Source organism: Oncorhynchus gorbuscha, linkage group LG08 (genome assembly GCF_021184085.1).
Source record: "Oncorhynchus gorbuscha isolate QuinsamMale2020 ecotype Even-year linkage group LG08, OgorEven_v1.0, whole genome shotgun sequence".
In the NCBI taxonomy this organism is placed as follows: domain Eukaryota; kingdom Metazoa; phylum Chordata; class Actinopteri; order Salmoniformes; family Salmonidae; genus Oncorhynchus; species Oncorhynchus gorbuscha.
Window position 1 is genome coordinate 20,823,688 of NC_060180.1, and position 17,725 is coordinate 20,841,412.

At 42.7% G+C, this 17,725-nt stretch overlaps 1 protein-coding gene and 1 pseudogene across 1 annotated transcript; one reads left to right on the forward strand and one right to left on the reverse strand.

The window, feature by feature from the left end:
• Positions 1–939: 939 nt before the first annotated feature.
• Positions 940–16,307, forward strand: LOC124041316 (RING finger protein 122-like). The gene is made up of 6 exons (XM_046358777.1): positions 940–2,013; positions 6,837–6,993; positions 8,158–8,200; positions 13,305–13,346; positions 13,510–13,592; positions 14,787–16,307. The coding sequence occupies exons 1-6, from the start codon at positions 1,989–1,991 to the stop codon at positions 14,905–14,907; spliced, it is 471 nt and encodes a 156-aa protein (XP_046214733.1). The 5' UTR covers positions 940–1,988; the 3' UTR covers positions 14,908–16,307.
• Positions 5,435–5,492, reverse strand: LOC124042376 (annotated as a pseudogene).
• Positions 16,308–17,725: the final 1,418 nt, after the last annotated feature.

Below are 17,725 nucleotides of genomic sequence, written 5' to 3' on the forward strand. Positions count from 1 at the left end.
GTCTGTGTCTGTGTCTGTGTCTGTCTCTGTCTCTGTCTCTGTGTCTGTCTCTGTCTCTGTGTCTGTCTCTTTCTTTGTCTCTGTCTCTGTCTCTGTCTCTGTCTCTCTCTCTGTGTGTGTGTGTGTGTGTGTGTGTGTGTGTGTGTGTGTGTGTGTGTGTGTGTGTGTGTGTGTGTGTGTGTGTGTGTGTGTGTGTGTGTGTGTGTGTGTGTGTGTGTGTGTGTGTGTGTGTGTGTGTGTGTGTGTGTGTGTGTGTGTTTATCTGCTTGTCTCTCTGACTATCAGATTCACTGGCTGCCCGATTGTCCGACATTCAAACCCATCTGATTGTCTGCTTATCTGTATAGGACAGTTATCTGAACTCATCATGAGAGGCCTCAGTTGCTCGCGGGGCTGAGTACCCATATGCCCTCCCCACCCCCGGCCCATCCCTGGTCTAGAAGCCGTTCATGTGTACCTACCTATCTGTTTGCCTGTTTGTCCTCATGTCTGTCTATGTTACCATGGTCGAGTTCCTGCCCAACTGCATAGCATCAACCAATAGTTGCGTGCCACCACTGCCACGTCATTGACTGTGCAGTCAGACATCAGATTTCTATATAAAATGATGTGGTTAGCTGATATGTTGAATATGTATCCATGCGTTGTAAGCTCTGGCATGGCGTCTGCAATGTAGTCGACCAGGAACTCAACCCATCTGTCTGCCTGCTTGCCTTTCTGCCTATCTGCCTATATGGCTCCTGCTCTGTTGTCGCCTAGTAATAGCTTATAGCTGGAAAGAGGGCAGGGGAGGGAGGGAAGTAAAAGGAGAGGGAAAGTGAGCAAGGCAGAGAGAAAGGAGGGGGCGGGTGAAAGTAGAGCTGTGATGCAGACAGCGAATCACATGAGCAGGGATATGTTTACAAACTGAGCTGAGGAGGCGTGCTCACTTGCTCCATTATGAGGAAGCAGGACTGAGAGCCAAGAGAGAAAAAGAGAGACTGGGACCAGAGGAGAGGTGCTGCCTGGGTTAAACTTAGCAGTGTTAGGCTCATTTTTCTCTCTCTCTTTTTTTCACCTCCTCTTTGTCTGTTTTGAAGGGGGGGGGCAGATGGCTGGGGCTGACAGAGCAGAGAGCACAACGCCAGTGCGGGCATGAGGAGCTGCTTTCACAGGAACACTGGGCACTGCAGGGAGCCATTCGCGTCTTTCCTTTGTTTCCCATCATTGGCAGAGGCAGGTTTTAACAGCAAGAGAGGAAATCTATGTCGAGACGAAGGAGGAGGCAGAGAGAAAGAGAGAGAAGGAGAGTAAAACAGAGGACCTCAGAGGAGCAGGGGAGGTAGGGGTAAGCCTTGTGACAATGTTTCTCTCCTTTTGGACTATTAACAATGACATAGATTTGTCTTTAACCTGTCAGGTTTGGATGTTTATATCCTAGTATAAACAACGCTATGATCCGGATATCTTTTTGTTTATTTGAAGAGTGGAGCCATTGCAACACGGCTGTATTTGATTCCACAATACCTTTTCACATTTGTTTTGAGCTTGATTTTGGATTGAAAAAAGTACCTATCAATTCCTGATGACATTGTTGCTTGATTATTCACATCATGCTTACCTAAATCATCACAAATGAGAGTTGATTTCAACAATGAGTGACTTGTTTTTGTAATGTTTTACTGGAAAACAGACCATCATCCACAAGAGAGTTTCTTGAGGAACTGAGAGTTTTATCCCAAAGGGATTGACTCAGCCTACAAACACAACAAGGATTGAGTAATCAGTCCTTTTCATTGGGGACAAGAGAGTTTGGACTCACGTCATTGTCTGGAAGACAGTGACTTATCTGGGGACAATCTCCTCAATCTGTCTGCACCCCAACAAACAAAGACCTAGGACTGGTTGTGACCGCAGACACAGTGACCCTAGTGGTCGTGATTGACTTCAGACGTTTTCACCCCAATCCACTGATTCCCTGGGTCTCTGGCCATCTGGAAGCTGGTTTCATGCACCCGGTCCGGTGGTGTAACGGTGAGTATGTCCTTCCAATGTTTCGTCGCGTATCAATGACCTTTGTGTTTGTGGTGTAACAATGTATTGTCACGTTACAATTGGTTTGCATCTGAGTGGATACGACTCTTATGGTCCTGTGCCTGTTTTGTGTGTCTTTCTTTTTAACACTGAGCCCTTAAACACCAGACATCATGTGTTCACAGAGTGGTCTACCTCTTAGAGCTTTTGACTATCAATGATTTACTAACATCCTCCCAATATTACAGATGCCCCCCCACCCCTCTCACCCAAACCCAGCACTCCACCCCCCTCAGAGACAGAGCCGGTGGAATGGCCCTTCTGGCCTGACCTTCACACAGGCAAAGAGGGACCTTTGACCCAGAAAGTACTCTACTCATTGTGGGACTATGGGTGGTATTAGACCTTAGGGTTGCTCAACATTCTCTCCCGAGATAGTTCTGCTGATGACGGTCTAAAATGGCTGCATGGACTGAAAGAACCCAATTCCCCATCTCCCCTCAGAGCACGCACACACACAGACATACACACACACGCACACACACGCACGCACGCACATGCACGCCTAACCATCTGAGTAGAGGGTTTTTCCATTGTGGTCCTCCCAGGTGACACACACTCTAGGCCTGTAGGCCATTCTTGTGACATCCAGTTCTCTCTCTCTCTCTCTCTCTCTCTCTCTCTCTCTCTCTCTCTCTCTCTCTCTCTCTCTCTCTCACACACACACACACACACACACACACACACACACACACACACACACACACACACACACACACACACACACACACACACACACACACACACACACACACACACACACACACACACACACACACACACACACACACACACACACACCACACACAGTAAAATGATTCATGCCAAGTGTTGACCAGCATCCACCTGTAAAGAAATGAACTGTGAGAACTGTTAGAACCCCCTGTACTGATGATGAAACAAAGCATTTTATGGTTCAAATAAATTATGCAAAGGAGGTGGCAAACAAGTCAGACTGCTCAGTTGATTGGTTGACATATTGTAAATTGAGAAAAGTTGTGACTAAACTTAACAAAAAAAAAAAAAAATTATTTTACTAAACAAAGATAAATGACATAAAACACAATGTAAAAAAACCTTTGGAGTACCTTAAATGATATCATGGGCAGAAAACCCAATTCATCTCCATCGTTCATTGAAGTTGATGGGTCATTTATAACAAAACCTTTCGTTTTTGCCAATCATTTCGATGCCTATTTCACTAGTAAAGTGGAAAAACTTAGAAGTGAAATGACAACATTGAATAGTGAACTATCATATTACGATCTAATAATGAAATTTGAATTTGAATTTGGTCAAGTTATTGTGGGAGAGGTGGAAAAACCATTGTTATCTATCAATAATGATAAGCCACCAGGTATAGACAACCTAGATGGGAAACTATTGAGAATGCTAGCAGACTATATTGCCACGCATATTTGCTATGTCTTTAACCAAAGCCTAAAATGAGTGTGTCTGTCCACAGGCATGGAAGGAAGCTAAATTAATTCCTTTGTCTAAAAATAGTAAAGCACCCTTTGCTGGTGCTAACAGCCACACAATCAGTGTGCTGCCTATTCTCAACTTGTACTGCACTAACTTAGATTGTTGATGATTGGTTAAAAGAAATGGATAATAAAATGATAGTTGGAGCAGTATTGTTATATTTCAGTGCAGCCTTTGATGTTATTGATTATAAACTGTCATTGAAAAAACTCACTTGCTAACAGGAAGTCCCATTGAGACCAAGGTCTCCTTTACAAGAGTGACCTGCATTTTACAATTGACACCTTTTATAGAATTACAGTAGGGACTGGTGCACTTCACAAAATAGATGGCATCATGAGGGAGGACAATTACGTAGATATATTGAAGCAACATCTCAAGACATCAGTCAGGAAGTTAAAGCTTGGTCAGAAATGTGTCTTCCAAATGGACAATGACCCCAAACATACTTCCAAAGTTGTGGCAAAATGGCTTAAGGACAACAAAGTCAAGGTATTGAAGTGGCCATCACAAAGCCCTGACCTCAATCCTATAGAAAATGTGTGGGCAGAACTGAAAAAGCATCTGCGAGCAAGGAGGCCTACAAACCTGACTCAGTTACACCAGCTCTGTCAGGAGGAATGGGCCAAAGTTCACCCATCTTATTGTGGGAAGCTTGTGGAAGGCTACCTGAAACGTTTGACCCAAGTTCAACAATTTAAAGGCAATGCTACCAATTACTAATTAAGTGTATGTAAACCTCAGACCCACTTGGAATGTGATGAAAGAAATAAAAGCTGAAATAAATCATTCTCTCTACTATTATTCTGACATTTCACATTCTTAAAATAAAGTGGTGATCCTAACTGACCTAAGACAGGGAATTTTTACTAGGATTAAATGTCAGGGATTGTGAAAAACTGAGTTTAAATGTATTTGGCTGAGGTGTATGTAAACTTCCGACTTCAACTGTAGTTGTTGTGAAGATGGGGGAGGGGTATGTATGTTATAATAATATGTTATGTGTTTTTGACACTAACATCAACTGTATTAGTTGTTCAGGCTCTGGTCTTGTCCCATCTTGATTACTGTCCAGTAATATGGTCAAGTGCAGTACAGAAAGACCTGCAAAGCTGCAGCTGGCTCAAAACAGAGCAGCGCCTTGCTCTTACAGGAAAACTCCACCCAAAAACGATCTTTTGGTATTTGTTGATATATTCCCAAACTGTTTTGCCTGTCAGCAATGGAATACTCAAGATACATACCCCACAATACATGCCTCCAGGGTTCTCTTCAAAGTTCCCAAGCAAAAATGTCTAAAAACATGTTTTTATTTGTTCATTATGGGGTATTGTGTGTTGAAGGGGGAGAAAAAAAAATATTTCATCCATTTTGACTTCAGACTGTAACAACAAAATGTGGATTAAGGCAAGAGGTATGAATACTTTCTGAATGAACTATACACACTCACATCCCCAGGCCGACGAACAATCCACGTGAAAAAAAGACTATAGTATAATATGGTATAAATACTTTAGTGTCGCTATCTTTATATACAATAGTATTCACTGTAGTGTTTTGGTGGACTTTACGGCACTGTAGTGTTTTTACAGACATGACTGTAGTATTTACTATAGTGTTTTCGTTGCCATGACGGCAGCGTAGCCTAGTGGTTAGAGTGTTGGACTAGTAACCAGAAAGTTGTGAGTTCAAACCCCTGAGCTGACAAGGTACAAATCTGTTGTTCTGCCCCTGAACAGACAGTTAACCCACTGTTCCCAGGCCGTCATTGAAAATAAGGATATTTTCTTAACTGACTTGCCTGGTTAAATAAAGGAAAAACATAAAATAAATAAATGACTGTAGTGTTTCTGTTTTACTATATTTGACATAGAAGCGGGGTCTTTCTCCTTGATGAAACCTACTGGACAAATACTAAAAGAGCAAATGTACCACAACCTGTTGGGAACACAATATATGGTCTATACCTGGCATGTAGGTTTCTTACTAATGGGTGGCACAAATTGGGATGCGGGGGCCGGGATTGGGAGGGGTATATGCAAATCAAATACTGTAGTATTACTATAATTGAACATGTTTTGTGTTTTTGTTGGCACTAGTGCTTTTGCAGACATGACTGTAGTATTTACTATAGTATTCTACAGTATACTATAAAATTATATAGTAAGTACTACACATGATCTATGGATACTATAGTGTACTATAGTGTATAGTATTCTACAAGATTATATAGTAAGTACTACAGATGATTGAGGGATATTACAGTGTGGAGTATAGTATTCTACAGTATACTACAGTTTACTACAGAATTCTATAGTAAATTCTATTGTATTTTATAATAAACTGTAGTATTTTTGTATGTGGGATGTGTAACACATTCCAGTCCAACAAAAAGACGGTTGTTATTCCTATGTAATTGCTTTTAGATGTTTAATTATAGGGATAGAGTTTGTGTTTAAAGGACCATGAATTGAGAGAATATGTGGTTGTGGAATATTTCTGTGCTGGAGACATTGGTTATGGAAATGTTTTGTAACAGATTAGCCACCAAGGAATGTTACTAAAGTGTTTTTCTTGTTGTCATTATGTAGTGCCTGGCTTCTGGGGTGGCCTTCAGACATGGGACACACACACACACAAACACACACATCACACACACACAGGCCTTAATGGGGGAGCTGGTCCAACACACACCCCACTCCCACTGACTGCTCACTTTTCAGTTGAAGTAACTTAGTACTTTGTGTAAAGTTTGTGCAACTCAATGAAGTTCAACAATGGAAGTAGTGTTATATTGATATTTGAAACAAGAAGCTGCTGAGTGGCTAACAGTATGCAATATGCATGCCAGCCTTGGGAGCACACATGCAATGAGATTAGTCCAGTGCTGCCAGACAGACAATGTGCACAGTATAAAATAATACAAAACATTTATGCTAATAAGACATTCCAAATTCCACATTTCATTTGATTCAGTCTGTTTCAGATGTAAAACATCCTCTGTGCACTTAGTAGATGAACACACCAACACACACACACCACTTCATGTTTTGAAATGCCACATGTAAAACATACTAATTCCTCGAATGCATAACCTCCTCTCTACATTTTAAATGAAACACACAAGTCACTGAAATGTGCTTCAGAATCCATTATTGAGAATGACGCACGCACTGAACTCTTGTCTTTTGTGTGTGAGGACAGAAGGGCCTGTAGAGTTTGGTCAAGTAGACTCAAGGCTCTCTGTCTTCTTCCTCTCTCTGTCTTCCTCCTCTCAGGATGTCTGTGCGGTTTAAGATCGCAGATCTCAGACCCTTACGGCAAGATGACATCGGAAGAGATCTACAACCTGCCCCTCAACGTGTACGTCATCATCCTGGGCATCGGCCTCTTCATCTTCATGCTCAGCCTGATCTTCTGCTGCTACATGTTCAGGTGAGGCTCACCTACATTCTTGGGAAAAAAGGGTTCAATAAAGGTTCGACGGTTGTCCCCAGATGAGAACCCTTTTTGTTTCCAGGTAAAAAAAACTTTTTGGTTCCAGGTAGAACCATTTGGGTTATATGTAGACCCTCTGTGGAAAGGGCTCTACCTGGAACCAAAATAGTTCTAGCTGGAGCCAACAAGGGTTCTTCAAAGGGTTCTCCTATGTGGACAGCCTGGAGAACCCATATAGGTTCTAGATAACACCTTTTTTTCTAAGACTGTAGGGGCAGTATCATTAAGCAAGGTCAATGACTTATGGGCTTGGTACTCTCAGTAACCCATAGTCAGCTGTAGCTTTCTTTATAGACAACAACATTAAAAAACTTCTTTGGGAAGTACAACCCTGAGGCTGACACAATTCTTTTTAAAATCTTTATTTAACTAGGCAAGTCAGTTAATAACAAATTCTTATTTTCAGTGACAGCCTAGGAACAGTGGGTTAACTGCTTTGTTCAGGGCCAGAACGACAGATTTTACCTTGTCAGGACGGGGATTCAATTTTGCAACCTTTCGGTTAACTAGTCCAACGCTCTAACCACTAGGCTACCTGCTGCCCCAATCAGGTAGTACAATAGGTTTTAAACGGCAATGTGATCAATGCTAGGTGTTGAACAACCTCATGACATCATCAGCTGCCAGGCTTTTTTGTTAAGACTGTGTTTCAACCTGGAGCTAAATGTCTTTTTTTGGCCAAATCTGAGGCAATGTTTTCTACACTTTCTTGTTGTCCAGATAAAGAACCAAAAAGACATACGGAAATTTGCTCCTGATCAAGTGCTTTGCAGCTGTAGCACAGCTAAGTGTAGACCACATTGTGACTTGCATTTGACATTCATGTGAATACTATAGGGAAAACTGGTCTCCATGCCGACACATTGGGCAAGATGAGACATGATATGACAGAGAGATGAGATGTACTGAAGAAAAATAGAAAAGCAACATGCAACAATTTCAAATATTTTTACTGAGTTACAGTTTATAGAAGGAAATCAGTCAATTGAAATCTAATCTTTAGATGTCACAACTATGAATACAGATATGCATCTGATCAACCTAATATAGAATTATGTCCAAAATAATATTTGAAAATCCCTTTTTATAATTCTGTTTCAGGTTAAGGCGACAAGGCACAAGGGAGCAATACGGATATAATGAGGTAATTTCATCTTTAAATAAAAACATTTTTTGTAAAAACGTTTTATGTTGAACCTTTAAATCAAATCAAATTAAATGTATTTGTCACATACACATGGTTAGCAGATGTTAATGCGAGTGTAGCGAAATGCTTGAGCTTCTAGTTCCGACAATGCAGTAATAACCAACAAGTAATCTAACTACCAATTCCTAAACTACTGTCTTATACACAGTGTAAGGGGATAAAGAATATGTACATAAGGATATATGAATGAGTGATGGTACAGAGCAGCATAGGCAAGATACAGTAGATGGTATCAAGTACAGTATATACATATAAGATGAGTATGTAAACAAAGTGGCATAGTTAAAGTGGCTAGTGATACATGTATAACATAAGGATGCAGTCGATGATATAGAGTACAGTATATACGTAAGCATATGAGATGAATAATGTAGGGTAAGTAACATTATATAAGGTAACATTGTTTAAAGTGGCTAGTGATATATTTACATCATTCCCATCAATTCCCATTATTAAAGTGGCTGGAGTTGAGTCAGTGTCAGTGTGTTGGCAGCGGCCACTCAATGTTAGTGGTGGCTGTTTAACAGTCTGATGGCCTTGAGATAGAAGCTGTTTTTCAGTCTCTCGGTCCCAGCTTTGATGCACCTGTACTGACCTCGCCTTCTGGATGATAGCGGGGTGAACAGGCAGTGGCTCGGGTGGTTGATGTCCTTGATGATCTTTATGGCCTTCCTGTAACATCGGGTGGTGTAGGTGTCCTGGAGGGCAGGTAGTTTGCCCCCGGTGATGCGTTGTGCAGACCTCACTACCCTCTGGAGAGCCTTACGGTTGAGGGCGGAGCAGTTGCCGTACCAGGCGGTGATACAGCCCGCCAGGATGCTCTCGATTGTGCATCTGTAGAAGTTTGTGAGTGCTTTTGGTGACAAGCCGAATTTCTTCAGCCTCCTGAGGTTGAAGAGGCGCTGCTGCGCCTTCTTCACGATGCTGTTTGTGTGAGTGGACCAATTGAGTTTGTCAAATCAAATCAAATCAAATTTCATTTGTCACATACACATGGTTAGCAGATGTTAATGCGAGTGTAGCGAAATGCTTGTGCTTCTAGTTCCGACAATGCAGTGATAACCAACAAGTAATCTAACTAACAATTCCAAAACTACTGTCTTATACACAGTGTAAGGGGATAAAGAATATGTACATAAGGATATATGAATGAGTGATGGTATAGAGCAGCATACAGTAGATGGTATCGAGTACAGTATATACATATGAGATGAGTATGTAGACAAAGTAAACAAAGTGGCATAGTTAAAGTGGCTAGTGATACATGTATTACATAAGGATGCAGTTGGTGATGTAGAGTACAGTATATACGTATGCATATGAGATGAATAATGTAGGGTAAGTAACATTATATAAGGTAGCATTGTTTAAAGTGGCTAGTGATATATTTACATCATTTCCCATCAATTCCCATTATTAAAGTGGCTGGAGTTGGGTCAGTGTCAATGACAGTGTGTTGGCAGCAGCCACTCAATGTTAGTGGTGGCTGTTTAACAGTCTGATGGCCTTGAGATAGAAGCTGTTTTTCAGTCTCTCGGTCCCAGCTTTGATGCACCTGTACTGACCTCGCCTTCTGGATGATAGTGGGGTGAACAGGCAGTGGTTCGGGTGGTTGATGTCCTTGATGATCTTTATGGCCTTCCTGTAACATCGGGTGGTGTAGGTGTCCTGGAGGGCAGGTAGTTTGCCCCCTGTGATGCGTTGTGCAGACCTCACTACCCTCTGGAGAGCCTTACGGTTGAGGGCGGAGCAGTTGCCGTACCAGGCGGTGATACAGCCCGCCAGGATGCTCTCGATTGTGCATCTGTAAAAGTTTGTGAGTGCTTTTGGTGACAAGCCGAATTTCTTCAGCCTCCTGAGGTTGAAGAGGATCGGCTGCGCCTTCTTCACGACGCTGTCAGTGTGAGTGGACCAATTCAGTTTGTCTGTGATATGCATGCCGAGGAACTTAAAACTTGCTACCCTCTCCACTACTGTTCTGGACCTTATCAGGGCCTTATATGCGTCGCGGAAGTTAGAGTAACAATGATCCAAGGTTTTACCACCCCTGGTTGCGCAATCGATATACTGATAAAATTTAGGGAGTCTTGTTTTCAGATTAGCTTTGTTAAAATCCCCAGCTACAATGAATGCAGCCTCCGGATAAATGGTTTCCAGTTTGCAAAGAGTTAAATAAAGTTCGTTCAGAGCCATCGATGTGTCTGCTTGGGGGGCATATATACGGCTGTGATTATAATCGAAGAGAATTCTCTTGGAAGATAATGCGGTCTACATTTGATTGTGAGGAATTCTAAATCAGGTGAACAGAAGGATTTGAGTTCCTGTATGTTTCCTTCATCACACCATGTCTCGTTAGTCATGAGGCATACGCCCCCGCCACTCTTCTTACCAGAAAGATGTTTGTTTCTGTCGGCGCGAAGCGTGGAGAAACCCGTTGGCTGCACCGCATCGGATAGAGTCTTCCCAGTGAGCCATGTTTCGGTGAAGCATAGGACGTTGCAGTCTCTGATGTCCCTCTGGAATGCCACCCTTGCTCGGATTTCGTCAACCTTGTTGTCAAGAGACTGGACATTGGCAAGAAGAATGCTAGGTAGTGGTGCGCGATGTGCCCTTTTTCGGAGTCTGACCAGAAGACCGCCTCGTTTCCCTCTTTTTCGGAGTCGTTTTCTTGGGTCGCTGTATGCGATCCATTCCGTTGTCCTGTTTGTAAGGCAGAACACAGGATCTGCGTCGCGGAAAACATATTCTTGGTCGTACTGATGGTGAGTTGACGCTGATCTTATATTCAGTAGTTCTTCTCGACTGTATGTAATGAAACCTAAGATGACCTGGGGTACTAATGTAAGAAATAACACGTCTGTGATGTGTATGCCGAGGAACTTAAAACTTGCTACCCTCTCCACTACTGTTCCATCGATGTGGATAGGGGGGTGTTCCCTCTGCTGTTTCCTGAAGTCCACAATCATCTCCTTAGTTTTGTTGACGTTGAGTGTGAGGTTATTTTCCTGACACCACACTCCGAGGGCCCTCACCTCCTCCCTGTAGGCCATCTCGTCGTTGTTGGTAATCAAGACTACCACTGTTGTGTCGTCCGCAAACTTGATGATTGAGTTGGAGGCTTGCATGGCCACGCAGTCGTGGGTGAACAGGGAGTACAGGAGAGGGCTCAGAACGCACCCTTGTGGGGCCCCAGTGTTGAGGATCAGAGGGGAGGAGATGTTGTTACCTACCCTCACCACCTGGGGGTGGCCCGTCAGGAAGTCCAGTACCCAGTTGCACAGGGCGGGGTCGAGACCCAGGGTCTCGAGCTTGATGACGAGCTTGGAGGGTACTATGGTGTTGAATGCCGAGCTGTAGTCGATGAACAGCATTCTCACATAGGTATTCCTCTTGTCCAGATGGGTTAGGGCAGTGTGCAGTGTGGTTGAGATTGCATCGTCTGTGGACCTATTTGGGCGGTAAGCAAATTGGAGTGGGTCTAGGGTGTCAGGTAGGGTGGAGGTGATATGGTCCTTGACTAGTCTCTCAAAGCACTTCATGATGATGGAAGTGAGTGCTACGGGCGGTAGTCGTTTAGCTCAGTTACCTTAGCTTTCTTGGGAACAGGAACAATGGTGGCCCTCTTGAAGCATGTGGGAACAGCAGACTGGTATAGGGATTGATTGAATATGTCCGTAAACACACCGGCCAGCTGGTCTACGCATGCTCTGAGGGCGCGGCTGGGGATTCCGTCTGGGCCTGCAGCCTTGCGAGGGTTAACACGTTTAAATGTCTTACTCACCTCGGCTGCAGTGAAGGAGAGACCGCATGTTTTCGTTGCAGGCCGTGTCAGTGGCACTGTATTGTCCTCAAAGCGGGCAAAAAAGTTATTTAGTCTGCCTGGGAGCAAGACATCCTGGTCCGTGACTGGGCTGGATTTCTTCCTGTAGTCCGTGATTGACTGTAGACCCTGCCACATGCCTCTTGTGTCTGAGCCGTTGAATTGAGATTCTACTTTGTCTCTGTACTGACGCTTAGCTTTTTTGATAGCCTTGCGGAGGGAATAGCTGCACTGTTTGTATTCGGTCATGTTACCAGACACCTTGCCCTGATTAAAAGCAGTGGTTCGCGCTTTCAGTTTCACGCGAATGCTGCCATCAATCCACGGTTTCTGGTTAGGGAATGTTTTAATCGTTGCTATGGGAACGACATCTTCAACGCACGTTCTAATGAACTCGCACACCGAATCAGCGTATTCGTCAATGTTGTTATCTGACGCAATACGAAACATGTCCCAGTCCACGTGATGGAAGCAGTCTTGGAGTGTGGAGTCAGCTTGGTCTGACCAGCGTTGGACAGACCTCAGCGTGGGAGCCTCTAGTTTTAGTTTCTGTCTGTAGGCAGGGATCAGCAAAATGGAGTCGTGGTCAGCTTTTCCGAAAGGGGGGCGGGGCAGGGCCTTATATGCGTCGCGGAAGTTAGAGTAACAATGATCCAAGGTTTTTCCAACCCTGGTTGCGTAATCGATATGCTGATAAAATTGAGGGAGTCTTGTTTTCAGATTAGCCTTGTTAAAATCCCCAGCTACAATGAATGCAGCCTCCGGATAAATGGTTTCCAGTTTGCAAAGAGTTAAATAAAGTTTGTTAAGAGCCATCGATGTGTCTGCTTGGGGGGGGGGGGGATATATACGGCTGTGATTATATTTAACTAGGCAAGTCAGTGAAGAACAAATTCTTATTTACAATGACGGCCTAACCCGGCCAAACCCGGACAACGCTTGGCCAATTGTGCGCCACCCTATGGGACTCCCAATCACGGCCGGATGTGATACAGTCTGGATTTTTTTGTTGTGTCAGACATACAGACACTAAATAAAACTCTTCAAAAAAGTTGTACATTTCTCAATTCATGATGGCTTTGATCTTTTGCATCTTGGCAGCTTTGGATCGGCATATGTTGTTGTTGACGTATTTATGTTAATTTATAAAGCTGTTCTTTTGTTTTTCATTTATTGTATAAAATAGTTCCCTCTGTCACATATATGCATCTTTGTTTCTAGGTTGTTTTGAAAGGAGCAGGAAAGAAACTGAGTCTTCTTGGAGTAAGTTGACTTCATTGGTCCAGCTATGCACTTTACAAATAAAAACATTTTGTTTCAGCAGGGGGGATAGAATATTGGCCCTGGCCTTAGAGAGTTATGGTGGGGAGTGAGAGAGTTTGTTTTTTTGAAGGAGTGTTGACGTGATCTCTTTCCCATCCTACAGCAGACCTGTGCAGTGTGCTTAGAACAGTTCAAAAGCAGAGACGAACTTGGAGTGTGTCCCTGCTCACATGCCTTCCACAAGAAGTAAGTCCCTTCCCACAGTCTTGGCATTGATGGCGTGAAGTGAACAACTGAAGGTATACTCAGAATGAAGACATCAAAAGCAATGAAACACTAAAATTGTAATGTAAAAAAACTGAGACGAAAACCATAATAAAGCCCTCCAGGTGTAGTGTCAAGGTGACAGGCATTTACTGTCTGTGTGACTTTGCCATTTGACGATAAGAGCCTGTTTACCCCTAACACAAGCCATCTGCCTCTCCCTAGTCCAGAGGTGTCAAACATATGCAAGCCCGTTCAATTTGGCCTGCGTGTGTTTTGAGTTTAAAAAAATGTATTGAGTGTGTAACAATTGCCGAAATGAGCATAAAAAAATCCCAAAACAATTTATTTCAAATTTTGACGCCGATGAAATATAACACATTTTCAGTGCCGCCTCATTGAAGACTGAATGTGGCCCCCGGGGCAAAATGAGTTTGACACCCCTGCCCTGGTCTAATGACTTCTCTCACAGGATATGTTTGACATGTTAGTAGCCAATGGCCTATATAGTAATATGCAGGGTGGTGTGTACAGTTTAACCTTCCCTGAATTGTTATATTATTAACTGTCTACAGTGTTGTTACAATGTGCAAATAGTAGAAGTACAAATGGCAAGGGGTAAATAAATAGTCACATAAATATAACCAGATAAATATGTGCTCCATCAGTTGCCCTAAAATTATCGCAACAGGTCACAGGTCACACTTATTGCTGCGATGATCGCACACTGCGGTATTTTACCTAACAGATAATGGAGCTTATTAATATCTTTTAGATCCTAGAAATCTGAGGGAAATATGTGTGTCTCATATCGTCATATATTTGTCCGAAGGTGCAGCTCAGTTTCCACCACATTTTGTGGGCATTGGGCACACATTTAGTCTCTTGAGAGCCAGGTCTGCCGATGGCGGCCCCTCCCAATAGCAAGGCTATGCTCACACTCTGCACATTGTAAATATTTTCCTCTGTTTTCTGTCAGTCTCTCTCTCTCTCTCTTTCTCTCTCTCTCTCTCTCTCTCTCTCTCTCTCTCTCTCTCTCTCTCTCTCTCTCTCTCTCTCTCTCTCTCGCTCTCTCTCGCTCTCTCTCTCTCTCTCTCTCTCTCTCTCTCTCTCTCTCTCTCTCTCTCTCTCTGTATGTCTATAATATAACACCTTCCTCACTCTGCCCCCATGCAGGTGTCTGTTAAAATGGCTGGAGATCCGCAGTGTCTGCCCTATGTGCAACAAACCTATCTGCCGTTTGCAGCCAGACCTCCCACAGGGCGCAGAGAGGCCCCAGGGCCCAATGGAGGTGTGAGAGGAGAGAAGGACCCCACCACAGCACCTCAACACCACTAACTACAGTCCCAACCTGCCTCTCCCAGACCGCCTGACCCCTAAAAATCACACCCTGGTCTAGGTGAAGGGAATCAGGCATTCCATGCTGACCTCTCCCATATTTCCTAGTTCTGACAGGCTATTTAAATCCACTCCACTCTTTGAAGGTGTTAGAGCCCTGCAGGTGTGTATGAGATAAGACTTTAAAGTGGAACTCATAGAACAATATTGGGGGACAAACTGACAAACTGTCAGTACCCTCCATCCCATGTTGCCAATGGAAGATAGGGTGTCTGATTGGTCGATGAGTAACATAGGACCTGGATGGAGGTGACACCCACATACCACGCTCATAGCTGCCAATATGGGCCAATGCGGTATCCAGCTATGACATAGGGTACAGTGACCCTGTCTCTAAATAACACATCAGGGTCATTCTTGATTTGCAGTGCCTTTTGAGCATGGCATTTTGGAAGACATTTACTTCATTTTTGTTTAGTTGTTTTTATTTAAATGTATTTGGGTACATCTTCCCATTCTAAATAAATGAATATGGCCGATTAATGACTTTAAGTAATTTTGACGATAACCTTCTGCCACCGCTAGGAGTAGTAACACCAATGATGCCATTATCTATGTCAGAAACTGCATCCATTCTGCCTGCACTGTCGAGTTGAGGGACGGGCATCGCGTAGGAGTGGCCTACCTGTCGGAAGACAATGCAATGTTGGTAATACCAATGACACATTTTTTGTAATTGGGGATTTTCTTAAATGGAGACCACAGCTGCTCGGATGTAATGTCATTAACCCTTAATTTACTCAAGTTATATGATTGATTGCTCACAATGTAATTTCTCTTCATTTAAATTGATTAGCCTAACACTAATAACACTTTATTTAGACACACCATATTATAGCACTCTAAAAGGGTGTGAATAGCTAACAACTTTCTTTAATATAGACTACTCCTCCGATAAGAGTTTTTCTTGGAGAGAAGGCTCAAGGTCCAAGTATATCGTTTGAGTAATGAGTAATCTCAGAAACCCAGAACTAAAATCTTACGTAATTGCGTCAGATGCTCGATTAGATTCTGGAGGAGATGTATTAGGAAGGATACTAACACGACTAGTGAAGTCTCTTTAAACAATGCATTAAAGATACAGTTTTGCAGTAGAAAGGACTCGCATTAATAAACAGTTCAACATAAACAAAACATGTGTATGATGTGTAACTATTTGTCATAAAGTGTTATTCATGGTTGAAAAGCTGAGGGACGCAAATGCCATCGCAATTCAATTAAATAAATAGTCTTTAAGTTATTTCTAAGGAATTGTTTTGTATTATAACTGACTTTCAATAAAGTGTAGTGTTTCAGTGATATTGAGAACTCTGATGTCATTCATTCTTTAGCATTTAAGCATGCAAATGTTGTATATTCAGCTGACCCTGCATGGCCTTAGCTGTGCTCCACTGAATCCACTGAACTATACTGAACAAAAATATAAATGCAACATAAAGTGTTGGTCCCATGTTTCATGAGCTGAAATAAAAGATGCCAGAAATGTCCTATACTCACAAAAAGTATTATTTCTAAAAACAATCTCTGCACAAATGTTTTTTTTTACCTCCCTGTTAGTGAGCATGTTATCCTTTGTCAAGATAATCCATCCATCTGACAGGTGTGGCATATCAAGAAGCTGATTAAACAGCATGATCATTACACATAGCCAGCTTGTGCGGGGGACAATAAAGGCCACTCTAAAATGGGCAGATTTGTCACACAACACAATGCCACAGATGTCTCAAGTTTTGAGGGAGCATGAGATTGGCATTTTGACTGCAGGAATGTCCACCAGAGCTGTTGCCAGAAAATGTTAGGTTCACTTCTCTACCATGAGCCGGCTTCAACATCATTTTAGAGAATTTGGCAGTATGTCCAATAAAGCCCTTTTGTAGAGAAAAATGTATTCTGATTGGCTGTGCCTGGTTCCCCAGTGGGTGGACCTGGCTCCCAAGTGTGTAGGCCATCCCAGGCCCACCCATGGATTAAGGCCTAATGAGTTTATTTCAATTGACTGATTTTGCTTATATGAACTGTAATCTTTGAATTTGTTGCATGTTGCGTTTATATTTTTGTTCAGTATAAGTACTGCTTGACTATCGTGAACTTCTGTGAACAGAAAATAGATTAATGCTAAATATCCACAACCAAGATGGGCTGGATTTATAATATGTCCTTGCCTTCAAGTTTGTCTTCACCTTCATCTTCAAATATTCAGTGCAATGGTCAATGGATACAAACTCTGACTGTAATAGGCCTGGGTGTAGCTGGTGCAGAGGAGTAATACATGTAAATTTACTCAAGACTTACAAATCAAGTCGATATTACTGAGCCCACAATACAGACCGTAAATACAACAAACAACAACTCACAAACAAACTTGGGGGAACAGAGGGTTAAATAATGAACAAGTAATTGGGGGATAAAAACCAGGTGTGTAAGACAAAGACAAAACAAATGGAAAATGAAAAGTGGATCAGCAATAGCTAGAAGGCCGGTGACGTCGACCGCCGAACGCGCCCGAACAAGGAGAGGGGCCGACTTCGGCAGAAGTCGTGACACTGACCCAAGATTGAACCATGATTTTGTAGTGAATTCAATTTTGGAATATTTTTTTCCTTCCTGACTTGAACTGTTCTAAGCGTCTTGAGACACTTTCCAGTATCCAATCATACATAATCAGTGTAGCTGGTTCCAAACCTACTCCAACCAATTATGATTATTTTTTAATTTTT

Coding starts and splice junctions, on each gene's coding strand:
- LOC124041316 (XM_046358777.1), top strand. CDS start 1,989: ATGCACCCGGTCCGGTGGTGTAACG. Junction 6,994..8,157: donor TTCTGCTGCTACATGTTCAG/GTGAGGCTCACC, acceptor ATTCTGTTTCAG/GTTAAGGCGACAAGGCACAA. Junction 13,347..13,509: donor AGAAACTGAGTCTTCTTGGA/GTAAGTTGACTT, acceptor CCCATCCTACAG/CAGACCTGTGCAGTGTGCTT.